This window comes from Peromyscus maniculatus, chromosome 1 (genome assembly GCF_049852395.1).
Source record: "Peromyscus maniculatus bairdii isolate BWxNUB_F1_BW_parent chromosome 1, HU_Pman_BW_mat_3.1, whole genome shotgun sequence".
In the NCBI taxonomy this organism is placed as follows: Eukaryota; Metazoa; Chordata; class Mammalia; order Rodentia; family Cricetidae; genus Peromyscus; species Peromyscus maniculatus.
The window spans coordinates 164,956,309-164,982,464 of NC_134852.1; the positions used below are offsets into that span (position 1 = coordinate 164,956,309).

The 26,156-nt window shown below is 37.4% G+C and overlaps 2 protein-coding genes across 2 annotated transcripts; both read right to left on the minus strand.

Moving 5' to 3' along the window:
- Positions 1–8,485: 8,485 nt before the first annotated feature.
- On the minus strand, positions 8,486–9,421 carry LOC102914698 (olfactory receptor 5B2-like). The gene has a single exon (XM_006994218.2). The coding sequence runs from the start codon at positions 9,407–9,409 to the stop codon at positions 8,486–8,488; it is 924 nt and encodes a 307-aa protein (XP_006994280.2). The 5' UTR covers positions 9,410–9,421.
- A 10,784-nt stretch (positions 9,422–20,205) lies between these two features.
- LOC102916266 (olfactory receptor 5B12-like) lies at positions 20,206–21,150 on the minus strand. The gene has a single exon (XM_006994223.3). The coding sequence runs from the start codon at positions 21,148–21,150 to the stop codon at positions 20,206–20,208; it is 945 nt and encodes a 314-aa protein (XP_006994285.1).
- Between the last annotated feature and the right edge of the window lie 5,006 nt (positions 21,151–26,156).

Consider the following 26,156-nt stretch of genomic DNA (forward strand, 5'->3'; position numbering starts at 1 on the left):
ACTAGACATTGTTGATGTATTTATTGCCTGTATATATTGTATATAGTTATTGTATATAGTTTTTCTTATGTTAGTTATAAGCATTTTTATTCTAGACAAAAAATGGGAAATGTGATGATATTTTGTTTGTGCTCTAACAAATAAAGCTTGCCTGGAGATCAAAGGGCAGAGCCAGCTACCAGTTAACCATAGAGGCCAGTGGTGGCATACCCTTTTAATCCCAGCACTTAGGAGGAGGAAACAGACAGTGATGTGACTGGGCAGAGACAGGAAGTGATAAGGCAGGGTGGAGACAGGAGTTCACCCCCTTTTCAGGCTGAGGAGATGGGGAGATAAGAGGTGGCTGTGGCTTGCTCCTTTGTTTCTCTTATCTTTCAGCATTTACCCCAATATCTTTATTTTATTTTATTATTATTAAGACCAATTAGGACTCATGCTACAGTTCCCTCTCTTAGGGAAGACTATTTCTTTCACTCTCAGTACTTCTTGGCTCTTTTAAAAATATTTCTTTTATTTTTTGAGATTATAATATATAATATATCATTTATACTTCCATTTTATTCCTCCATACCCTCACATAGACTTTCTTGCTCTTTTTCACTCTCTTTCTTTTGTTTATTATTGTCCCATCTATCATCTATCTATCTGTCTGTCTGTCTGTCTATCCACCCATCTACCTATCTAATCTATTATCTCATGGGATTTCTTATATTCACATTATATAAAATATTTAAACTAATAATTTTCTCATTTTTTTCTGTACATATGTGTTTGCATATCTTCAATGTACCAGTGGTTTAAGGTCTTCATTTTTATTTATAGCTGTATTTAGCCCCAATGTGGGCCTCAAATGACAGATGAAGATGTGTATGGTATTGGTGCATACCTGTAATTCTATCAATTGAGTGGTGGAGGAGCTAGGGCTAAAAGTCAACCTCAGCTACTTTGAGAGCTCAATGAGACATTGTCTAAAACAAGGTTAAGTTCTTCCTAGACTTTCTGTAGACACACAAGCCTTGGACATATGTAGAATTTTCATGATCCTGGGCATGGTATAGAGATTTTTCAATTTTGCCATAAATTCCTTAAGAGTTTGGCTAGGGCACACAGTCTCAACTTCAGTTGTTCTGATTAAAGAACAATTCTGCTCATGTAGAGTCTGGTGTCTGCTTTCTTTAATTTCTAAATCACCTCTATCAATCCCAAACTAACATTTGGTGCCAAAACTTGTAAGATTTTTAGGTCATGTACCCCATCCTCTCTGGTAAATTTTTTTCTAGCTCTCCTTAACTATCTCCTTTGTTTTTCAGATAACAATTCCCTCAAGAGTATGGTTGCTTTCTGAGCTTAACGAAGGCTGAAGGGCTGCCAACTGTGCCCTGAAAGCCCCTAGCTTTTTGCAACTTTTGTCTACAGTAGCAGTGCAAGGCACCTTCTTAGGTTTCATTGGTGTGTCATGTAAACTGAGTTTCGGTCTGTTTCCCCATCTCCTTCCTCTCTTGCCCCCTCACTATCTTCCAGCCTCCAGAACAGAGGCCTTTCACTGTTCCACCACAGTACATGAAACACACAAACCAAGGTAAGAACTGGGTTCAATCCACAGACGTCCTAGATTGACACCATTGTCCAGACTCCAGGGGTCATCCGTCTTTCTGACTTTGGCTTTCAGCATTGGGCTTTACCTGAAGCCAAGTCACTAGAATTTGGACCTTAGGGGCTTATTCCAGCATCCAGATACTGGCTTTGCTTGGCAGGTCACTGGAATTGGGGATGCCTATTCTAGACTTTAGTCACTGGTTCTCAGCCATTTTACAGTTGTAGGTGATAACTTATTACCAGAAACTAGCCCCATCCTTACTCTGCCTAAAATGGGGTTTACACACCATTTCTACACACTTTTGGGTTGCCCTAAAACAAACCTCAAGGCATTAGTTTTCCTGTTAATTAGGGTCCTAATTCCCAACAAACTTTCTCTCTCAACTGTTAATCTGGCTAATAAGCATTAATTTTCCTGTTGATTAGGGTCCTAATTACCCACAAACTTTCTCTCTCAGCTGTTAATCTGGCTAATAAGCGCCCCACTCTCTAAATTGAGCATATTAAGTTATGTTAGCAAATTGTCTTATACTGTTTCAGCCCATGAGATGTTATAAGATGGGATTTGGTTTTCTCATTCTAGATTCAAGCATCTTTATCTCAAATATCCTCCAAACCACTGTCTTGGGTCAGGCTGGCCCCTGTGACTGTGTGACTGAGAAAAAGAGAACAAAACAGCCCATTCCTTCTCACATCCTGGAACAGGGCTGGTAACATTTCTCAGGAAACTTTCCAGAGCACCTTTATCTCTTGCTCCTCATTTTTTCCCAACTCTGAGAGAAACTGAGTGCCACGATTTTAGCTATTCTATCAGTCACCTACAGACTCAGCTTCTATGAACTGAGAACATGAAATATCTTTCTCTGTTTTATTATTTTTCTATTTTGTCCCTACCTGTCTAGGCCAAAAGTACCATTTCTTCCTAGATTCATACCAACTCATCTAACAAAAATTTCTTTTTGTTAAAAAAGAGTGTAGCGAGCCGGGCGGCGGTGGCGCACGCCTTTAATCCCAGCACTCGGGAGGCAGAGCCAGGTGGATCTCTGTGAGTTCGAGGCCAGCCTGGACTACCAAGTGAGTCCCAGGAAAGGCGCAAAGCTACACAGAGAAACCCTGTCACAGAGAAACCAAAAAAAAAAAAAAAAAAAAAAAAAAAAAAAAAAAAAAAAAAAAAAAAAAAAAAGAGTGTAGCAATCCACATTTAATCCATGCAATGGTGGATCCCCTAGGGACCCGTGCCCCAATTGGGGATGGGTTCACTTTACCATGTGACTGAGGTCACCTTGAAACTATGTAGTTTGCTGCTATCTTCTCTGGTGGCCACATTGAAATGGAACCAACAACATAACTTGACTGCTACAATTATTAAGGCTGTCATAAAGAAGGCAAATGTCATGTGACCTCACCACCATCTTGATTAATGTCACAAGCAAGAATGCTGGTGTCTATAAAACTTTATGGTTCCATTGAGTCCTCTGGGGATCACTGCATCATTTTTGTATTGGACCAAGGAGAAGACACCAGACCTCCAAAGTGCTTGTTTTGTAATTTTAATTTTTAATTTTGATACAGGTTTTTATATAATACATTTACCTCCAACAGTGGTATACTAACAAAGGGAGCTAATATTTTGAGATCCACATGTCCCAAAAGAGATTCAAAAGATGAATTGCCAAGTGCTAGACAAAGTGCTGCCAGTGAGGAGCTGTTACCACAGGCTCTGACGGATCTTAATTCCTACTATTTCTCCTTGGCATCTCCAGGCCCATTTTCCTCTAACTGGGGATAAAATGTTATCTCTCCTCAGTACTTTGTTCCACATATGTTTGCTTTGTTTCTGTCCAGCTAACAATGTGTTTGCTGAAATATCTATCCTCAGGCTCTTAATGCAGGGTTAATGACCTAAACACCTAAGGTGGGCTGAGAAACTTCTGACAGGAAGAGTAACTTGGCTGATAACACCTGTGGGCTGACAGGATCCTGGACACTTCAGATAAGGGTATCAACATACCACCTCCCCACTGCTATCTACCACTCTCAGACTGCAATGGAATGACTCATCAAAGGAAAAATCTACCAAGAGGACATTTCAGTTCTTAACATCTATGCCCCAAACACAAGGGCACACATGTCTTAAAAGAAAGACTTCTACAGCTTAAATCACATATTAACCCTCACATGCAGATAGTGATAGACTCCAATACTCCACTCTCATTAATGGACAGGTCATACAGACAAAAACTAAACAGAGAAATACTGGAGCTAACAGATGTTATAAACCAAATAGATGATACCAGGGTCTGACATCATTGAAAGAAGCTGTGGCTAGTGTCTGTGAGTGCCTGAATGAAACATTTCCCTGGGTAGCTTTGTGTAGCAGAGTGTAATGAGAGCCTCAATGGTCTATATATACCAATTTATTAAGGGGTTCTATGGGGAAAACACACTCACTGATACAGAATAAGATAAATCCAGTTTCAGAGTTCTTGGAAAGATGGGGACCAATCACGTGCTGCTTCACACTGCCTGATTTGATCTTCACCACCAAAGAGAGCTTGACCCCCTTTCTCCTCCCTTTTAAGAGGTCATGTAGGCAAATAAGAAGCATTGCCTCTATCAAGCCAGATAGTCCAAGGTCATGGGCGGAGCAAACCCCCACTACAGCAGAGTGCTTCATGTTTTGTTAAAGTTCTCTTTTAACTGCATTTACACTTTTATATCCTTGACACTGTGGTAGATGATGGCATGTAAATTACTGAGGCACTCTAAAGACATCTTTCCTATTGTTCCAGGCCAGAACACCTAAACATCTAACTTGATGTGTGTGTGTGTGTGTGTGTGTGTGTGTGTGTGTGTGTGTGTGTGATGTGTTTGCCTGTGTAGAAGACTGATGATAACCTTGGGTGTTAGTATTCACTTTCCACCTTATTTGTGATGGTGTCTCTTGTTGTCTGCCATGCTAAGCACCAGGGTATCTGACCTGTGGCTTTCTAAGGATTCTCCTGTCTCCTAGTCCTGTTTTGCTGTAGGAGTGATGGGATTACAGATACTTTGCAGTGGTTCTGGGAACCCCAGTTCATGTCTCCATGCTTTTGCAGTAAGTATTTTACTGACCAAGTCAGCTCCCTGGCCCCCAAATTCTACTTAATGGTACTAACTCTCTTCTTTTACTGCACTGTACTTGGGGCTAACTTTCCACACTCTTCTGGTCATATGAGAAGTTTTTCAAATCTTTCTGTTCTTCTCCTAGTTATTACTGCAAATATGGTTTTTTTTAAAAAAGTAGCTGGTAATATCCATCTACAGACTAAATGCTTTCTTGCTCTGAAATTTCCTCACCCAGGTTTATTAGTCTGTCACCTTTAAACTCAGCCTTACACAAAGTCTCAGCAGATGAACAAAATGTAGATTCACTCTTTGTCAGAATGTAACATAAATAATGACAAATCCAGTTCCAGATAGAGTCGTCCTTTTTACCTGAAATTTCATGATCATTGCCTTTATTGTTTGTGGTTCTATTGGTGTTTTTTTTTTTTATCTCAACTCCCACTATAATTGTCCATTATGCTCTGTAACATTCTCAGGCACCTCTAGCTTTTCCTCTCTAAACCATTCTAAACTATTCCTATAAATTAGTTGTTAAGATTTCTAAACTACATTGTCAGAAATAGTCATAGCAATGATCCCCTTTTATAATGTTTCTTGTGCTTGTCTCAAAATAACAGGAGGAAAAAACTACTAAAGCAGAGGAAATATTTCTTAGGCTTATGATCAGTGCTATAGTCCACAGTATTTGTAATTCATTGCTTCTGTGGGTGTGGTGAGGCAGATTATCACACTGAAGGGAGTGATGGAGTAAAGTTGCTCACCCCATGGACATCCAGAAGCAACATTAGGCTTTGGAAATTATAGAGCTTCTTGAAAACAAAAAAATAAAAGCATGCACTCTGTACTTTATATCAATATATTGAATGTAACTTTTAGAATCACTTCAGTTAATTGTGCCATTTGTGGTTTTGTTATAATTTCTAAGGAACAACTGGATATGCATCCTTTAAATAATTTCATATTTAGCATTTTCTTATAAATTATTAGCTGTCACTTATATTGGATCCATTCCTTGCCACTTAATGGTCTGTTGCTTCCTAGTAGAGTTATGGGGAGATTTGAAATGAACTACTTTATAATGTAATTAGCAGAAAATTACTTTAAAAGCAAGGAGAGTAAGAAGTGAGTGACAGCATAGAAAATGTGTTTTTGTATAGCAGAAATTTAGCAGTGTCTCTTTAAATGTACTAAATATCACATTATTCATAAATCAACATCACCACCAATAACCCAAATGTTTATCAAGTTGGACTAACTAAACTAAAGAGGAATTATTTTTTTCTTTCAATTTAAAATTATTTTTTGAGAATCTAAGAAATCTATTTCAAGTATGATAAGTAAAAACCAGTTATATTTCTGTTCTTGTGAATTTTATATTCTATTTGGAAAGATAAATTAAAAACAAGAATGGAAACACATGAACTATGAACCAATAGCTGAGAAGCTCCCAACTGGATCAGGCCCTCTGGATAAGTGAGACAGTTGATTAGCTTGATCTGTTTGGGAGACATCCAGGCAGTGGGACTGGGACCTGTCCTCAGTGCATGTGCTGGCTGTTTGGAACCTGGGGCATATACAGGGACACTTGGCTCAGCCTGGGAGGAAGGGACTGGACCTGCCTGGACTGAATCTACCAAGTTGAACTCAATCCTCAGGGGAGTCTTCACCCTGGAGGAGATGGGAATGGGGGATAGGCTGGGGGGAAGGTGGGGGTGGCGGAAAGGGGGATAACAAGGGAATCCGTGGCTGATATGTAAAATTAAATTAAATTATAAAATAAAATTAAAAAAAAGAATAAAACAAGAAGCATCAAGAGTGATACAGGAGAATGGGATTGTGTAGGTAGCCTTTGGAGAATAGTTGGCTCATAAAAAGTGTCAAAGAGGATCTATGCGAGAGCAGCAACTGAAGCAAAGATTTGAATGGACTGAGAACACTCCTTATAGGATGAGCAAATGCAAAGGAAATGAACAAGATTGATTGATGTAAGAAAGAAGAAAATCAAAGAAGAAAAAGACTGGGAGAATGACAAAAGAACTTACTTAAAAATGAGTGGCCATCATGAAAGTTTTCAAGGCACTTTCTTACAGAAAATTGCACCTCATAATTTCTCAGCTTGATTCAAATGCCATTCGCCAATGCCTAACAATATATGAATACATTACACTATTTCAATTGGCCCTTCATTTTCTTGTGCTTTTGTTTTACCTTTTGAAATTTCAAGTATAAATGTGCTATGGTTATAAAAAATGACATAATCCAGCAGGAATATTAATTCATAGGAAATTTCAGAATTCTTCATATGTGAATGTTAAAGAAAATACATGTAATATCATTTAATTTTGATTATGTTTTTAACTCAAGACTCTATGCCAACATAGAGAGAAATAAATATTACTCAAATGTTACATTTTTATAAATCAATTGAGAGATTTGATTATAAACACTGTATTAGTTACTTTTCTGTGATGTGATAAAATACAAATCAGCAAAAGCAGCTTATGGAACAAAAAGTTTATTTGGGATTGTGGCTTCAGAGGGATGAGTCCATCATGACAATGGGCATGGCAACAAGAGGCAGGCATGGTGTGAGGAGCTGGGGGGTGAAAGATCATATCTTCAATCACAAACATTAAGTAGAAAGAAAATTGGAAATGGGGCAAGGCTATGAACACTCAAGTTCCCAAGGTATGCACTTCATCTAGCAAGACTCTACTACCTAAACTTCCCCAAGCATGGCCACCAACTGGGGACCAAGTGTTCAAATAGGTGAGCCCTTATGAGACATTTCTCATTCAGAACATCATACTTACTAAATGTCCTTGTAGTTTCCAGAGTTCTCCTGAGTCAATTGGATATAATATACATGGACAAATAAGAGGATATTTATTGTGACTATTGACTCATGTGATTTGGAGGTTAGGATGTATCTTGATATCAAGTCTTCAAGTTTGAGAAGAATTGAAGCCGATGATTAATGCAAGCTTAGTTCAGAAGCCTGAGAAAAGGGGTATGACATGTGGCTGGTGTAAGTCTTGAGGGTCAAAGTCTAAACAGTTAGGACCAGATCATCAATTCTGATATCTAAGAATGAGAAGATATGAATTCTCAGTGCAAAGGGGAATCAGGGCAATGGCAGAGAAGAAGAAAGCGAGAGAAAGGCATAAAGGGAGAGAGAGGGGGAGTTTATGTACTTTTTTGAGCTCTAAGACATGAGATCATGCCCAGCCACATAGATGAGAGGCTGTCTTAGTTTCTAAATTAACTGCTTCTATTGCTAGAGTCTTGAACTCTTGGAAATATGATCACAGATACACCATGAATCCAGGCAGGTGAACACATAAAATTAAGCACCACAAATAGCCACATTATGTACATAATTCCATCAAACTTACCACATTCATGTGCATATCACAAACACCTTCATGTACTTCTTTTGTCTATATTATTTATCTTTAAATTGCTTTATATGTTTTTGCAATGAGATGTGGTAGGAAAAATACAAGTATTTAAGTGATATAACAGTATCATTAATGAGATTTTTTGAAAATCTTGAGCTATCTTATATCATTCAAGTATACAATTCTGTTTAAACTATTTTTACGAGTTTTGAAGAAGAAGTAAGGATATTATCTCATCTACTTGAATTTGGTGTAGACATCAACTCTAATTCAGTACATGAAGGATATCTGAGAAGAGTGAAGCTAGGAACTGTGTAACTCACAAAGTTAAATTAAAATCCTAAAATTTTCCCTTCAGCAAATGAATGAATTCTTCACCTTTATGAATATAGTATTGACTTTAAGAATGCATTCTTGACCTCTTTGTTCCTCAGGCTGTAGACCAGAGGGTTCAGCATAGGAATGACCATGGTGTAGAACACAGATGTAACTTTGTCTGTATCCATGGTATGACTGGAGTTGGGCTGTAAATACATGAAGATGACAGTCCCATAGAAAATAGAGACTGCAGTAAAGTGGGAGGCACAGGTGGATATAGCCTTTCGATGTCCTACAGCTGAGTGCATCTTTAAGATGGTGACAAAAATTAACATGTAAGATGTCCAGATAACTATGAGAGCAAAAAAGATATTGAAACTCTCAATGTAAAGAAGAACCAGTTCCCTAAATTGATTATCAAAACAAGTGAGAGCCATGACTGCTGGAACATCACAGAAAAAATGGTGGATCACATTGGACTTACAAAAGGAAAGTGTGAATATGTCCACAATATGGATGGAGGCATTCATGAAACTGATGACATAAGAGCCAATAATCAGCCATGTATACACATCTTTAGTCATGGTGCTAGCATAGTGTAGGGGCTTACATACTGCTGCATAGCGATCATAGGCCATTGAGGCCAACAGGTAATTCTCCACAGTAGCAAAAACTGCAAAGAAGAACATCTGAGCAGCACAGTCATTGTAGGAAATGACTTTGTCTCCTACAAGAAGCTCAGTCATGACCGTGGGGGTGACAGCTGAAGAGTAACAAAAGTCCACCAGAGACAGGTTACCTAGGAAAATATACATGGGCACGTGAAGCCGAGAGTCCAAGAGAATCAGCAGGATCATCCCCAGGTTCCCCACCAGGGTGATGGTGTAGATGAGGAGGAAGGTGATAAACAGGGGAAGCTGCAGGCCTGGGGCATCGGTGAGTCCCAATAGGAGGAACTCTGTCACTTCTGTCCTGTTCTTCATCATTGTTGTCTTATAATCATTAGATTCTCTGTAGCAGTGGGAAAAGAGGGTCATGATGATTTGAAAATTCCATTGAATTTGAAAAATATAAACTATATTTTAAAAAGTTTAATATAGTTTTTCACTCAATATATTTTGATCATATTCTTTCCCCTTGTCTCAGCTCCCACCAGATCCTTCCCACCCCTCTACCCACCCCAATTTGTACTTCTACATTCTATGAAACTAGCATAGACTTTAAAACTAGCTTGAGTGAATTAATTACACACATATCATATTGAAGGACTCTTAATGAAATACAAAATTTTAAATTTTTATATATTTGTTAAGATGCAAATTAATAAATTTATGAGTATGAATTTTATGGATAATTCTGTCAGCTAATCCACTTTCCCTTATTTTAGCAAAACATAACATTTCCTTGTCACTCACCTGTCAAGAACTACTATTGACTGTTTGAATATGTCACTTCTCTATTTTCTCTCAATAATATGTTTTATTTTGTTCTTCAAGTCATGATAATTATGAAATTAAATATGCTGACTAATTTATATTTACACAAACATTGAGCAGGACTCTCAGTTATAGACCATTCCAAGTTTTAACCCTATCCTTCTGAGGTTTTAGCTCTGAATTTTCTTAGGTAAAATTGAATTAAACTCACCTCAATGACTTCTTTAGTTCAAACACAGCAAAAATTTTGAGTTTCACAATGAACTACAAGTTATTGACTACACAGTAATTTCATCTCATTTGCCACATATTTCCTCATCTTTGGAGGTAAAAATAAGAAAACAAATAAAATCTGGAAAATGAAATCATTCCCTTTTCAATATTAACACTGTCCAAAAAGAATCAACAAGTTCTGAACTGCCTTTTAATTTTTCCTCATAGCTTCATGCTTGTTTACATTAGCACATATATATGCTAATGAAAACATATATTCCCATGGATACTATGAAAACCCTAAACATTCAAGAGGGTTGAAGACGGGTTTATGTGATACACCATAGTGTATATACTCTGGGTAGCTGATGTAATGGATAAGTAGAGTGGGAGGCTGCTCAGCCTGCATGGGCAGTTCTGAACAATATTATGCCATCAAATTTAGCACACTTAGAGATGAGGTTTCTGGGAGAGAAAAAGATGTATCAAATCTGGTCTTAGCCTAACTTCCATGAACATCTTACTTAGTTCAACTTGAAGACAACAATGATGGCTAGTTTCAGGTACTATTGGGAGAAATAAATATACATCAAAGACAATAAATTATGGCTGTTAACCACAGTCTATCAAGTGATAACTATCTTGTCAGTGTGAGATGATGGTCTTTAAGTTTGATTAATGAAGGTGTATACCACATTCAGGATCTAACCACAAGAATTCTGTAAGCTTCACTCTCTTAACTTTCCTTTTGTTCAATACTGGGTCCACCAAGATGATCTGGGTTCTCCTGTGCTCCTTAGAGCATCCTTGTTCTTTACCTACAACTGTTGTCTTATACCTAGTAATTCCACGTCATTTTTAATTTCTAATTAAAAATGATTGATACTATTGCATTTATTTTAGTTTTTCTACAACAGCATGTCGAAGTACTTTTCAAATTAAAAACAAAGATAAGCATAATTGTACCTCTAGAAATAGTCCTTCTCAATTCCAGTGACAGCTCTCTTCTCTTACTTTACAAAGTACAAGAATGACCATTACATTTTCTCCACATCATGATCCTGCTTGAAAAAAGAGACCACAAATTTGAAAGAGAGCCAGAGGGGTATATGGGAGTATTTGGAGGGAGGAAAGCGAAAGAGAAACTCAAGTAATTATATTATTACCTCAAAAAAATAACGTAAGTAATAAAAAAGAAAAGTAGCCTGACTTGGGATGTTATTTTCCTTATGAATTTTTTTATACAATACAAATGTCAATGTATAACTTGTATTGGACCCTTTGTTGAAAGGAGACCCTTTATTGAAGATTAGTCTCAATGTCCCAGAAGTAAGCCTGGCTTTAGATGTGTCTTGTCTGAGGATGCTGACCATGTTTCTGGGCTCCGTTTTAGTGGTCAGCATTTCCCAGAAGTCTGCTTCATCGGAGACCTGCTGTCTCTTGCTGTAGAAAGTACTGAATAGTCAGGTCATTATAAAAACAAAAATTTCCTTAGAAACAATAGTTTAGTTGGGATAAAAGAGCCCATTTTTAAATTAAATCTCATGTTTTCTCATATTACTTTCCTGGCAAAACCAAATCATCGAGACCAAGTTTGATTATTTTCAGTTTATGTGCCACTTGTGACTTCACCGATTTCTTTTGGTGGCAATTTCCATATTGCAAAATATTTTATTTGACTGTCTTTGTGAAATAACACTATTTGTTTATCTCTTTTTCTTTTCTTTTCTTTTTTCTTTTTTTTTTTTTGGTTTTTCCGAGACAGGGTTTCTCTTGTGTAGCTTTGCTCCTTTCCTGGAACTCACTTGGTAGCCCAGGCTGGCCTGGAACTCACAGAGATCCGCCTGCCTCTGCCTCCTGAGTGCTGGGATTAAAGGCGTGCACCACCACCGCCCGGCCTCTTTTTCTTTTTATTTATTCTTCTTCCATACAATATGTCCCAACTGCATCCCTCACAACACTCCCCCACCTTGCCCCACAATCCACTTACTTAGCTCCTCTCTCCCTCAGATCCACTGCTCCTCTGCTTCCCCTCAGAAAAGAGCAGGCCTCCCAGGGATATCAACTGAACACAGTATAACAAGACACAATAAGACTAGGTGTAAACCCTCATATCAAGGCTGGATGAGGCAACATAATCTTAAAATAAATGATCACCTTAGCTACTTGAGGTGATATACAAGGCTTAGCAAATATCACAAGGGATTTATATATGAATGGCATGTCTGTGATTGTTCAAATATGTAATAGAAGTGTTACACTTTATCAACAAGAAAGCTGAATATTTGAGAAATGTGATGTTCTAAAATTACACAAACTGCTTGAGGAAAAAAGTTCTTGAGAATCAGCATGGGATAGAGAGAATAAGGACTGAATTGTAGGTTAAAGCATAATTCATTTTAAGGAAACTTTTCATATTTCAAGACAGATAATTTCACTCTTTGGGTATTTGTTTTTGTAACTTTCATTGAGATGCAATTATATACAGATGTGATAAAGTCACCACTTAACCAATTGAAGTGTTATCTATCTTATTATTTGTTTATCATTTTTGGGATAGAATCATATTGTCTAACAAATCACCAAGTCTCTGTAGTGAACACTGTGACATTTACAAATACTTCAGACTCACATTTGTTGGGTCATCTACTTAGAGCAGTTTTGAAAATATCTTTTTATTTTCAAGGAACTTAGGGCAGGTACATACAGCCCTCTGCTTCTACATGGGTTAAACTTCTCACTTTAATGTTTTTGCAACATAGATACTTACGATATTTCTATAAAAGAAAGAACATTCATCATACAGTAGTCAGTCCAAAATCATGAATCCATGTGTGGAATGTTGCATAAGTAGTCTGAGGTGCTTTCTCTCATGTAGTGGTCAAAGGTTCCAACCTCAGTAAGGGAGGAAAATTGAGTAAAATCATATTTACATGAATCAAGTTCCAAATCTGTCATTTAATTTTTTCTGTGCCCTTGCAAGAGTCACCTACTTCTTTCATATTTGTAAAATCAACATAATAAAATCACATCTCAGTTCTAATTTCCTGGTTGTTTCTATAAATGACAAATCACAGAGATATATCTCTTGGAGAGGTTATCATTTGAATATCATTAAAAGTGACTTTTATCTTTGGCTATTTACCTTAATTATGATTGAAGACTTTTAGCAAATCCTCAGGTAAAAGTGACTACCATTCAAAGGACTAAATGACATTCAACGTGTGTCCTTTTTACAATGAGATTCTGTGGAGTCTGGCTGGTGGTTCTGGAACAGAGGTTTGGAGGGAGTTTTGTTGACTTGGAGATCTCTGGAGAGGTTCCCTCTGAGAATATCTGAAGTTCTTTATCCTGCCTTCTTAGGAAGGAAACAATTATTAGTCTGTGGGGATCAAGCTGGTTATCACTTTTTATAAAGTGAATTCATTTTCACTGACAAATGTTAAAAACAGGAATTGTGCATATTATTGTGGTGTGGTACTATGAGATGTTTCTGTACACACATACATTGTGTTAGGTCAAAACTCATGCTAAACATGTCTATTTCCTGAAATATTTTTCATTTCTTCATGGTGAGGACTTTGGAAACCCTTCTTTTAAAAGCCCTAGCTTTTAAAACACACAGTACTGTTTATCTATAGTCTCTTTACTGTTCAATGTCCTCTTGCTTCTCTCTGGTTGTAAATTAGCACCAATTGCCATTTTAGGTTTCCAAATATAAATCAAGCTTAAGCAAAAATCAAACATTTTAAGAACAAACCTTGACTAGACACACATTTAAGCCGGCACCTATAACCAAGCAGGTTAATATCATGCGAAAACGACATCAGTTTAAGTTAAGGTTTGGCATTATGTTTGTAGGGACTGGGGAGATGGATCAGGCAGGAGGAAAGTGCTTGCATCACAAGTATTAGGACCTGAGTTTGTATCCTCAGAATCTCCATATAAAGTGATGCATGCACAGTGACCCACAACTGGACAATATGCAGAGACTGAGAACCTTCAGAGCACTCTGTCCTAAATGAGATGGCTTCATCAAACCTCTCTCATCGGGGTTCAGGGATGTAAGTGGAAGAAGAGGCAGAAAGATTGTGAGAGCCAGAAGTGAAAACAGTGTCTTCCTCACACAACAGGACTCATGCACATACAGAGACAGGCAGCACCCACAGGGTCTGCACAGGTTCAAGCCAGATGGAGTCTCAGCTCCCAGTACTGAAGGGGAGAAGTGGACAGAGGGTCCTACTCCTAAACAAGAAGCTATTCATAATTGATATCCACAGGCAAAGGAAAAATTAGTTTCCCCCATGGATTCTCATTGGGTATATCAACTATACTCCAGGGCGGGCCCCATGTTCAAGAGTAGTTTGCCAACACAAAATGAACTCAATTGTTACTTCTGTGTTTGGCCTTTCTGTTTAATTTTTTGACATGTTTTGTTTTATTTTCATTTTTTTTCTGAGGGGAGAGAGGGAGAGAGGTAGAGAGGGAGAGAGGAAGAGAGAGAGAGAGAGAGAGAGAGAGAGAGAGAGAGAGAGAGAGAGAGAACATGAAGTTGGATCAGTAGGGAGAAGAGTAGGATCTGGAAGGAGTAGGAGAAATAAAAAAAATAAATGAAATACATTGTATGAAAAAAATTTAGAAAAAGATTAAATTGCTGCTTTAAAGCATTCCAAAACTGAGATTAAAATAATACTTATTACAAATTTTAAACATGTGGCCCAAAGTTTTTGAGTATTTGTATATTTATTAACTTATAACATTAATACATTATTGATAACAATAAAATTCTTGGGAATTGATAATTATAATAAATGTTATATTTTGATGTGTATTACTCAAATATAACTAATTTTTCTTATCTCCATAATTTTTTTTTGTTTTTTTTGAGACAGGGTTTTTCTGTGTAGTTTTGGTTCCTGTCCTGGGACTCTGTAGTCCAGGATGGCCTTGAACTCACAGAGATCCGCTTGGCTCTGCCTCCTCCCAAGTGCTGGGATTAAAGGCGTGTGCCACTGCTGCCCTGCCATCCATATATTTTTTTCTATTAAAATTATCTTATAAGCATATTAGTTTTATGTAATGCCTCAGCAATATGGGCATCTACCTTACCAAGTAAGGGCTTCTATAAAGACATTTACTTAAAAATTTTAAAGATTGTCTCACTTATCGAATCTTTAAGATTTTTAAGTAAATGTCTTTATAGAAGCCCTTGCTTGGTAAGGTAGACGCCCATATTGCTGAGACATTACATAAAACTATCTGTTTGGGAGGCATCCAGGCAGTGGGACTGGGTCCTGTCCTCAGTGCATGAGTTGGCTTTTTGGAACCTGGGGCTTATACAGGGACACTTGGCTCAGCCTGGGAGGAGGGGACTGGACCTGCCTGGACTGAATCTACCAGGTTGAACTCAATCCTCAGGGGAGTCTTTTCACTGGAGGATATGGGAATGGCAGGTGGGCTGGGGGGAGGCGGGAGGGGGGGCGGGAGGAGGGATAACAAGGGAATCCGTGGCTGTTATGTAAAATTAAATTAAATTATAAAATAAAAAAATTAGGAAAAAGAATAAAAAAATCTTAAAGATTTTTATTGAGAATCCCACAAATGCAGAATATTATTTGATCCAACCCACTCTGATTCCCTTCTTTCCAATTCTTCCCCTACCCCCCTATCACTTTTTCTCTAAATTTCATAAGCCCTCCCTAATACTGACTGGTATATGCATGAGTGTAGGGCTGTCTACTTGAACTGGAAGGGTAGTCTTTCAAGGTTACATTCCTGAAAGAAACTCGAACAGTCATATTGCCAATTGCTGTTTACCTATGGGTGGGTTTAAATGATCACCTCCTCCGTTCATGCTGGGGTTTTGGTTGGTTTGATCTTGTGTATGCAGTCACATTGCTATGGGTTTATATGTATATCAGCCCTGTCATATTCAGTAAATACTACTTTGCTACAGACTTCCCCTACTTCTGGCTTTTATAGTTTTTCTACTCCTTTTATGTTATGGCCATTGGGCTTTGGGGTGGTGCCTATGGTATAGATGTTCCACCTATAGCCAAGCATTCCATAGTCTCTTTTTTTTTTTTTTTATGGTTTTTCGAGACAGGGTTTCTCTGTGTAGCTTTGCGCCTTTCCTGGAACTCACTTGGTAGCCCAGGCTGGCCTCGAACTCACAGAGATCCACCTGGCTCTGCCTCCCGAGTGCTGGGATTAAAGGCGTGCGCCACCACCGCCCGGCTAGTCTCTTATTATTGGCATGCTGATCATTTTTTCTCCCTGAATTAATCATCATCTACGGTCATAAGAGGCTTTAATGAGGGTTGAGCTATGCACCAATTTGTGGTTATAAAAATAAGACCTTAGTGGGAAAATTAATAGTATGCTCATTAAGCACAATAATAGAATTGAGTTTCCCCTTAGGGCTTATAACCTATCCAGTCATGTTTCCTTGACCCAGTTAATGGTACAAGGCACAAATTATGTCTTGTGAAGTGTGATTTAGAATCACCCAAAGAAGGTGACTGGTTACTTTAACAACAATCATATCATTATTGTCCCAGTGGACCTATCTTTTCAGTTACTATCGTAGCTTGGGGTCACAACTTGGCAAGACTGTTGAATGCCCCCCCAGTAGCATAAAAGCATCTTCCAGACCTATGAAAGCTAGTGAGTAGAGATGAAGCTTCTAGCTTGACACCAGCTTGATTTCTCTATGTTGTATGATTTAAGTATGGAGTATCTACAGTAATAGGATCTTAGCACAAATTTATGAAAGGTAACCAAGAGTAATTGAAACAGCCTGATAATGTTTAGGGTACACAAGAGTGACTAACCACTGGGAACTAAGATAATCTATACCATGGTGACAGATATGGATCTATTTGTAATCTTTTACATATTGACATCCAGTTATGCCAGCACCATTTGTAGACGATACTTTCTTTTTTCCATTGTATAGTTTTGGCTTCTTTGTCAAAAATTAGGTGTTCATATGTGTGTGGATTAATGTCAGGGTCTTCAATTCGATTACATTGGTCTGTATGTCAGTTTTTATACCAGTACCAAGCTGTTTTTTTTATTACTATAGCTTTATAGTAGTGTAGCTAGAGTTTTCCTGCCTGGCCCACAGTCAGGACAAATCTCTGTCACCTGCCAGTCCCACAGCCTCTCAGACCCAACCAAGTAAACACAGAGACTTATATTGTTTAACCTTTTTGGCCTAATGGCTCAGGCTTCTAGCTATCTAGTTCTTACATCTTAAATTAATCCATTTCTATAAATCTATGTGGCTCGTGGCTTACTGGCATCTTCACATGCTGCTTGTCATGGCGGCGGCTGGCAGTGTCTCCCTCCGCTTTCCTGTTCTCTCAATTCTCCTCTCTGTTAGTCCTGCCTATACTTCCTGCCTGGACACTGGTCAATCAGTGTTTTATTTATTGACCAATCAGAGCAATTTGACATACAGACCATCCCACAGCACAGTAGAGCTTGAGGTCAGGGATGGTGATGCCTCCAGAGGTAGCTTTATTATGCAGAATTCTTTTAGCTATCCTGGGTCGATATCTGTCACCATGCACAAAACTCAAGTCCAAGTGAATCAAAGACCTCAACATAAATCCAGTTACACTAAACTTAATAGAAGAGAAAGTAGGAAGTACACTTGAATGCATTGGCACAGGGGATCACTTCCTAAATATAACACCAGCAGCACAGACACTGAGCACAACAATTAATAAATGGGACCTCTTTAAACTGAGAAACTTTTGTAGGGCAAAAGACACAGTCAATAAGACAAAATGACAGCCTACAGAATGTGAAAAGACCTTTACTAATCCCACATCTGACAGAGGACTGATCTCAAAAGTATATAAAGAACTCAAGAAACTAGACATCAAAATACTGAAAAATCCAATTAAAAGATGGGCTAAAGAGCTAAACAGAGAATTCTCAAAAGAAGAATCACAAATAGCTGAAAGACATTTAAAGTAATGCTCAACATCTTTAATCATCAGAGAAATGCAAATCAAAACGACTCTGAGATATCACCTTACACCTGTCAGAATGGCTATGATCAAAAACACCAATGACAGTCAATGTTGGAGAGGATGCAGAGTAAAGGGAACACTCTTCCACTGTTGGTGGGAATGCAAACTTGTACAACCACTGTGGAAATCAGTATGGTGGTTTCTCAGAAAACTGGGAATCGATCTACCTCAAGCCATACTACTCTTGGGCATATACCCAAGGAATGCTCAATCACACCACAAAGATACATGCTCAACTATGTTAATGGCAGCACTATTTGTAATAGCCAGAGCCTGGAAACAACCTAGATGCCCTTCAACTGAAGAATGGATTAAGAAAATGTGGTACATATACACAGTGGAGTACAACTCAGCAGAGAAAAATAATGACATCATGAGGTTTGCAGGCGAATGGATGGAACTAGAAAATATCATCCTGAGTGAGGTAGCCCAAACCCAGAAGGACAAACATGGTATGTACTCCCTCATAAGTGGATTCTAGATATAAGGCAAAGAACAATCAGACTGCAACCCAAAGAACCAGGGAGGCTATATAGCCGGGAGGAACCTAGGATGACTGTGACTTATAATATGTTTTGGTTTTACTCAATTACTGGGCAAGCCTCAATGAAACATTTCACTATTAGGATAAGAATTTATACTGTATCAAGCTCATAATAGAAAAATAAACAAATTAATTAAAAAATAATCTCTACCTAGTGTTGGGGTTTTTATTTGTTAACTTATGATATCTGAGAGAGGGATTTTTTCTTGTTACATAGTAACTGCATTTAAACTCTTTATGTATATCTGTATATTTTAGGAGACTTTTATACAACTTTTATAGTAGTGGATTTCCTATAGTATTTTCAAAAATCTTTAGTGTTATTCCTTCCCATACTTTTTTACCCTGCTCTCCCATCTCTCATCCAGTTTAATTCTTCCTCATCCATTATTTTCCTTTCCTCCTTCAGACTATGTATATTACATTTTCTTTCTCCTGAAATCATCTCTCATCACCATCATGGCCCGGAACTAGTTTCTAGGTACTTTAATATAAGCATACATATGTAAGTATTCAAATACATAATCCATATATGAAAGTGAACAATCATTGTTTGACTTTCTGTATCTGGGTTACCTAACTTATAATGATCGTTTACAGCCCTATCATTTGCTTGTGAAATTAATACTTTTATCTTTCTTTGCAGGTGAATAATATTCTATTATATTTATAAGTGTGTGTTTCACACTTTCATTATACATTCATCTTTTATGTGTGTCTAAGCTTTCTCCATTTCTTAATATTGAATAGAATAGCATCTAACATGGATGAGCAGGTATCTCTGTGGTAGATTACAGAGTCCTTTGGGACTATGTCAGGACAGCTATAACTGGATCACACTATTGATCTATTTTTAGCTTTTGGAGGAACTTTTATATTGATTTCCATAGTGGCTACACCAGTTTTTACTTCCATCAACAGCAAAAAAGTATTGCCCTTTCCCTCATTGATGTCAGCATTTGTTATCTTTTGCTTTTGTTTTTTTCTTACAGGAGAAAGATGAAATCTCAAAGTAGTGTTAATTTGAACTTTCCTCGTGATTCAGAATTTGAACATTTGAAGAACATCTGATAGGTAATTGTGTTTCTTCTTTTGAGAATTTTATGTTTAGTTCCATGCCCAGATTTAAAGTTGGGTTATTTACTTTCTTGGTGTTCATTATTTTTTTTTTTTAGGTCTTTGTATGTTCTAGATGCTAGGCAAAGTCATTTGTATAGTTGGTAAGTATTATCCCCATAGGTTTCCAAAAAGGAGAGATGTGTTTATAGTGCATACATGCACACATGAATGTATATGTGTATATGAGCATGAGATAGTGGATGTGACCATATTCATTTAAAGAAATCTCTAAATCTACTATTCCTTCTTGATGGGTGATCGCTTCTAATTCATTGGTTCTAGTCCACTCATTTTTAAAGTAGTTTCATTTTAAACTTCACAACTAGCTGACAATTATTTTAATAATTATAATTAAATGGACCGAATAGTCAATGTTTTACGTATATTTGGAAAGTGAAGATTTTTCATTGTAGATTTGATGTGAATTAAAATCTGAATGTTACTGAAGATTTTGCACTCCCCACAACTTTTTCAAATGCACTTTTGACCTCTTTGTTCCTCAGGCTGTAGACCATAGGGTTCAGCATAGGGATGACCATGGTGTAGAACACAGAAGCCATCTTGTCAGTGCCCATGGTGTGACTGGAGCTGGGCTGTAAGTACATGAAAATGACTGTCCCATAGAAGATGGAGACTGCAGTGAGGTGGGAAGCACAGGTGGAAAAAGCCTTCTGGCGTCCTTCAGATGAGTGCATCCTCAGAATAGTGATTACTATAAACAGGTAGGAAATCAAGATAACTACTATAGAGAAAAGAGCATTAAAACCTACCACAAAGAAAATCACCATCTCACTGACAGAGGTGTCTGAGCATGAGAGGGCCAGGAGAGGAGGGGCATCACAGAAGAAGTGGTCTATCACATTGGACTTGCAGAAGGAGAGCCTGAAAATGTTCCCAGTGTGGATGGAGGAATTCAGGAAGCCACAGACATAGGAGCTTATGGTCAGACAAGCACATGTGTTTGTAGTCATGGTGGTGGTGTAATGCAGGGGCTTGCACACTGCTGCATAGCGGTCATAGGCCATGGCAGCCAGGAGGAAACTTTCTGTAGTTATAAAGCCCACAAAGAAGAAGAATTGGGTGCCACAAGCATTGTGGGATATGAGTTTATCTGTTGAAAGGAGACCTGCCATTACTTTGGGTGTGACAGCTGAAGAATAACCAAAGTCCACCAGAGATAGGTGACTGAGGAAAAGGTACATGGGAGTGTGGAGGCGTGTGTCCAGCAGAATCAACCCTATCATTCCCAGGTTCCCAAGCACAGTGCTGAGATAGATGAGAAGGAAGACCGTGAAGAGTGGGATCTGGAGCTTTGGGTCATCTGTTAACCCTGCAAGAACGAACTCAGTCACCTCTGTACTGTTCTCCATTGGGAATTATGTGGCTTCCCTGCAGCAAAGAGAAAGGAGATCAGAATGAGAGATGGAGGGGAGACTGGTGATGCACTCTGCTTGCCTCTACATGCCTTCTTTCACTGAGCAAATAAATGTTCCTTTCCAGCATTTTGATATAAGCAAGTCATGGCAGCAACATTTAAGTTTAAATTAAATTAAGTAAAATAAGGTCATACTGTGTTCTAAAAGGAATGATGTATCTCAATTGAGTATTGGATGACTAAATTGAGCCTGGGGGTGGGGCAGTTTTTTTTTTTTATAAATACATCACTGGAAAAATCTCAAAGTATGTATTTGAACTTTCAAAAACAAGCACAAATTATGTTTTTCATGGAACTAGAATCATTTAAGGTATAATTTAGTCAGTGTATTATATTACAATACCATGGAGTACACACCTTTTATTCATTTTCTGAGTTTTTGTTGTGTTTTGTTCAGCTTTCAGCTTTGTTATGGTGTGGCTAATCAAACTGCGGGCTTTGAAAATGCTAGGCTAATGTTATTCACTGTAGTTAGAGGCTAAACACCACAAACTTATTTCTAAGTATTGTGCAGCTGGGGAGCAGTTGCATGTCGTGAGGTCCCACTTCCTGGTTTATATTCAGCTTCAGGTCTACTGTACATTCATGTGGGGAAGGAGTTATTTCTTGGAGGTTTCTTTCATATGCAGGCTAACTCCAGCCCCAGGAGGTCTTCCCTCACCACATATCCACCTCCTAATGGCTCTGCATTGGGGATATCAACAACATAGAAGTTAGGATTTCAACATAAGAATTTTGGTAGCACATAAGCATTCATATCATGACTTTTTTAAATAGAAGTATTGCAACATTTAGTCAATTTAACTCTATTTCCATTTTTGTCCATCTATGTTAAGTTATATAAAAAGGTTATTTTAATACAATGGAAGATATTTAAGGGAATGAATTTAACTTTAATTGTTCTCATCATAGAGTAAGATGCACAGGGCATCTCATTTATCACAGAGAGAAAACAGTAACATATTCTAGGAATTATGGAATCTACACAATAAAAGTTTCTTTTTCACAGTAAACAAATTTTCTTTCACATCCATATGTCCTTTATTCCTGGCCTTACTTTGTCTCCAGATCAGAAACATTGGCATGCAAATGATAGCTCCATCTTACATTATGTTCATGAAATTGTTTAGTGGATGTATGGCTTGTCCACACATTTTCCCGTTAACTTTTTATTGAATAAAATTATAATCCAAGTTTGAACTACATGATTTTTTGTACATTGTGATCCAGTCAAGGGGCTTGGTCTATCCTGATTTCAGAAGAGGTCAATACACCACTTGATGCTTCTAGATGAAGGTTGGTGACAAAATTGATTTCAGTTAGATTCTTCCTATACTCTATTCTTCTATCCTTGACATAGCCCCTTCTTAATTTTTTATGCAAGCTTTATCTCTTTATATGTGGATAGCTGTCTCAGCTGAGCAAAGTACAAGAGTCCCTTTATGTTTCAGTCATCATGGATATAAATTTACATATCTTCATCTTAGTGGTCTCATAAAATGTGGATAATGTATGCCTCCAATAAATGCCTCCATTTTTGTAAGATTTAAAGTATAGGAGAACATTCCTATTGCATCATTATCTTTCTATTCTTAGAATACAAGAAACTTTGGATAAGATAAAACACAAAGTAAATGAAATTATAATATTTGCAGGTAGGTGGGTGGAGCTGGAAACAATTATCCCAAGTGAGGTAACCCACGCCTTGAAAGATAAATATCACATTTTCTGTCATAGTAGATGTTAGTTTTGAATCTTCATAAATGTAAAATTTTAAAAACTTTTATCATTGATGTTATGAGTTGCATAAGAAAATTTAGTTATGTTTAAATCATGCCTGTTATGAAATCTCCACCTATCTGTAAGTCAAGAATGTTTACAATAAAATTTGAGTTTGCTTTTTATTGTAAATTCTTTTACACAAATATCTTAGAATTTTGAAGTGGGGCCTGGAGAATTGATTTGGTGGCTAAGAACTCTATCTGCTCTTGTGGATAATGTAGGTTCACTTCCCAGCACTCACATGATAGCTCACAATGACACATAGCTGCAGTAGTTAGGGGTTTGAGACAACTATTCATTTTATTTAGTGAATTTTATTGTATCTTCTGTGAGCAACAACATCTATTTGAACATTATGTGAATTTTATAAAGAGAGTCTGATATAAAGTAAAGTGATTCAAGGAAATATGCGTAAGTCATGGAAATTCTATTCAGAGCATATGATCTATCCTTCTGAGTCTCAGCTGTATAAAAACAGCTGTATCTTCAAATGTTTAGAGTCCCATGATCTGTAGCCTTTAGATATATTTTTAAAAAACAAAACAGATAAGCCATATAAAGTACCGGTTATTGTCCATTCCCTCATTCTTTTAATAAGTACAATGTCTGTCTTAGGTACAAGAATTTTGTTGATTTCTGGTTCCCCAGCAGGACACACAACACATTTCCTAATGTTGGAAGTCTTCTTACTGAAGCAAACATCCAGGCTAATAGATATTGAGCTTTATTCTTATTTTCCATTTCTCAAGAAAAGCACAGTGATTTATTGTTTTCTTGCAGTTGTGAAACAGTGATTTAGCATTGCTCAATCCATGTAGTGGTTAATAAGCCTTGTTTTTCAAATTAAGTAAGCCTCTATGGATAGAAATAGAGCATGTGTTTACATTTTTATTTCCTAGTTATATAATATAATTTTGTAACTATTTTTTGAGTATTTCATAACTTGTTCTTAAGTTTGATATTTTCTCATTTATTAATTTCCATTCCTCCTTAAAAAATATTACTATGATTTTCCTGATTGCAGTAACATTTTACAGAGGATACCCTCATTTAGTCTTTTCATCAACTCTGGTATTAGTTTAAGATAACACATATTATCACGTTCCCCAAAAGGGCCAACCAAGATTATAATAGTTCAAATAACTATTTTAAAATCAACCAAGTTAATTTTTAGCAAAGCAGGGACCCATACCCTAGTAACTGCATTATATCATATGATAAATACACCACACACACACACACACACACACACACACACACACACACACACACGCTACAATATTACCATTGTATTTGGGCATGCTGCCTCAGATTATCTCTGATACAAAGTATAACAATATATAAAACATTGCAGCCCAAGCTCTCAGTGAACCAAAGGAAAGATGGCTGAACTCACATGTTGTACTCTCCTGGTTACTTCTGTCTTCAAGTTCATGAGAGTTATGGGTCTGACCCAGAGGCTTACCTTCTTACCTGAGCAACACAGCATGCAAATATAGCACCTCCATACATAATTAGGGCTCAATTCATAATTCAGCCCTTGAAGGCAAGAAAATGTCTTTATTTGGAGACTGCTACTTAGTATTTGGCATGGATGTTGAAGATCCCCAAATGGCTTTGGAACCCTCTAATACAAGCACCATTCCTGAGTCTCCTGGTCTTCCTTCTTAGATCAATTATCTGACCACTTTAAATTTCATAATATACTTATCCATAAAAAAGGAATAGTAGACAGGTAACCGCAAGGACACTTGCCCCGAAGGATGCCCAGTGTGACAAAAAAGTGATCTTCATCATTTCTTGTACTTGGTAAGGTGTGATTACTCTTTTATCTAAATGAATAATACCACTATTATTTTTCCCCAGGGAACATGCTCTTGCTAACATGCCATTTGGCAAGAAATTAATTGTTGGTTCCAGACAACGATTAATAGTCAGCTCCTCAACAACAAATATAAAAAGGCTCTTGTTTTGGGCTACTCCATTTAGTGATAGGCCAATGGAGACTTTACATGTTCAAAAGTGGTAACCAGGAGAGAGTTCTATAGTTATGGAGCTCTCATGGGAAAATATCCCAAGAGGATTACAATGAGCCCTTAACTCACACAACTGGGGACCAAGTGATTAAAGATTTTGTAGGAATCCAGCTCTGCTTATCAATGTAAATCATAGGATTATTTTAATTAATTTTTAAAAATAAATCTTTTGGTAATGAAAGAACTATAGGATTTCAATTTGACAGTCAGGTTAAGGGATAGAAATTTTTATTTTTTTGTGTCCATAGTACATGTATGCTTCCCTTAATATGCATTATTTAGTTTCAGAGAAGGAATGTCAATATGTTCAATTGTTTTTGACCCCTGCTGAGTTTGAACTACAGTGCTGAGACTTGCTAACAAGCCCATGCAAAATAAGAAACGTTCTTTGCATTTGTGGTGATTAAGTACAGTGGTTATAATAAGTACAAAACAACACAAGAAGCACACAATTGTCTGTACAGAGACAGACACAGCATACTGAATAAGAACAGAAATAGTACATAGGACACTGAAAAGGAAAAGAGGAATTTTACTTGATATTAGGTTGTGAGAATACTTTCTGAGGAAAGTGAACATTTCTTTAAGTCCTAAACATGATAGAGGACCAGCATGAATATGCCTGTGTCAAACATGGAGATTACATGGTAAAAGTCCAGAGTTTCAAGGCAATCCAAACTCTTTAACAAACCAGATAGCTACAGCATCAACAAAGGTCATTGGTTGTAATTTCCATGGCAGTATCCTCCTCAAAACCACAAACAGCTATGAATTTTGTTTGGCTGTGGTTTTCTATAGTGGTTTCTGCCTGTTTCAAAGAGAATTTCTTTGATGAGGGGTGAAGACTACATCGCCCGTTGGTATATGATACACATTCAGATTATTGTTAGGAATCATGCTGGTTTAGTAAAGTGCTTCTGTAGGTTCTCCTCCAATATACGTGATCACTATTATTGAGAAATTAGCTAACTTTCCAGTACCAGGCATGCTTTCTATCTTGTTAAGTTGTCCTTACGTCTAGTTAGAGAACTGTTGGTTACCACCGGTGTATGTGTGCTACTACTGCACCCTTAGAGTGCTATGCTATGCTTCTTGTTCCAGAGACATCTATGAAACATTCCAA

Coding starts and splice junctions, on each gene's coding strand:
- LOC102914698 (XM_006994218.2), bottom strand. CDS start 9,409: ATGATGAAGAACAGGACAGAAGTGACAGAGTTCCTCCTATTGGGACTC.
- LOC102916266 (XM_006994223.3), bottom strand. CDS start 21,150: ATGGAGAACAGTACAGAGGTGACTGAGTTCGTTCTTGCAGGGTTAACA.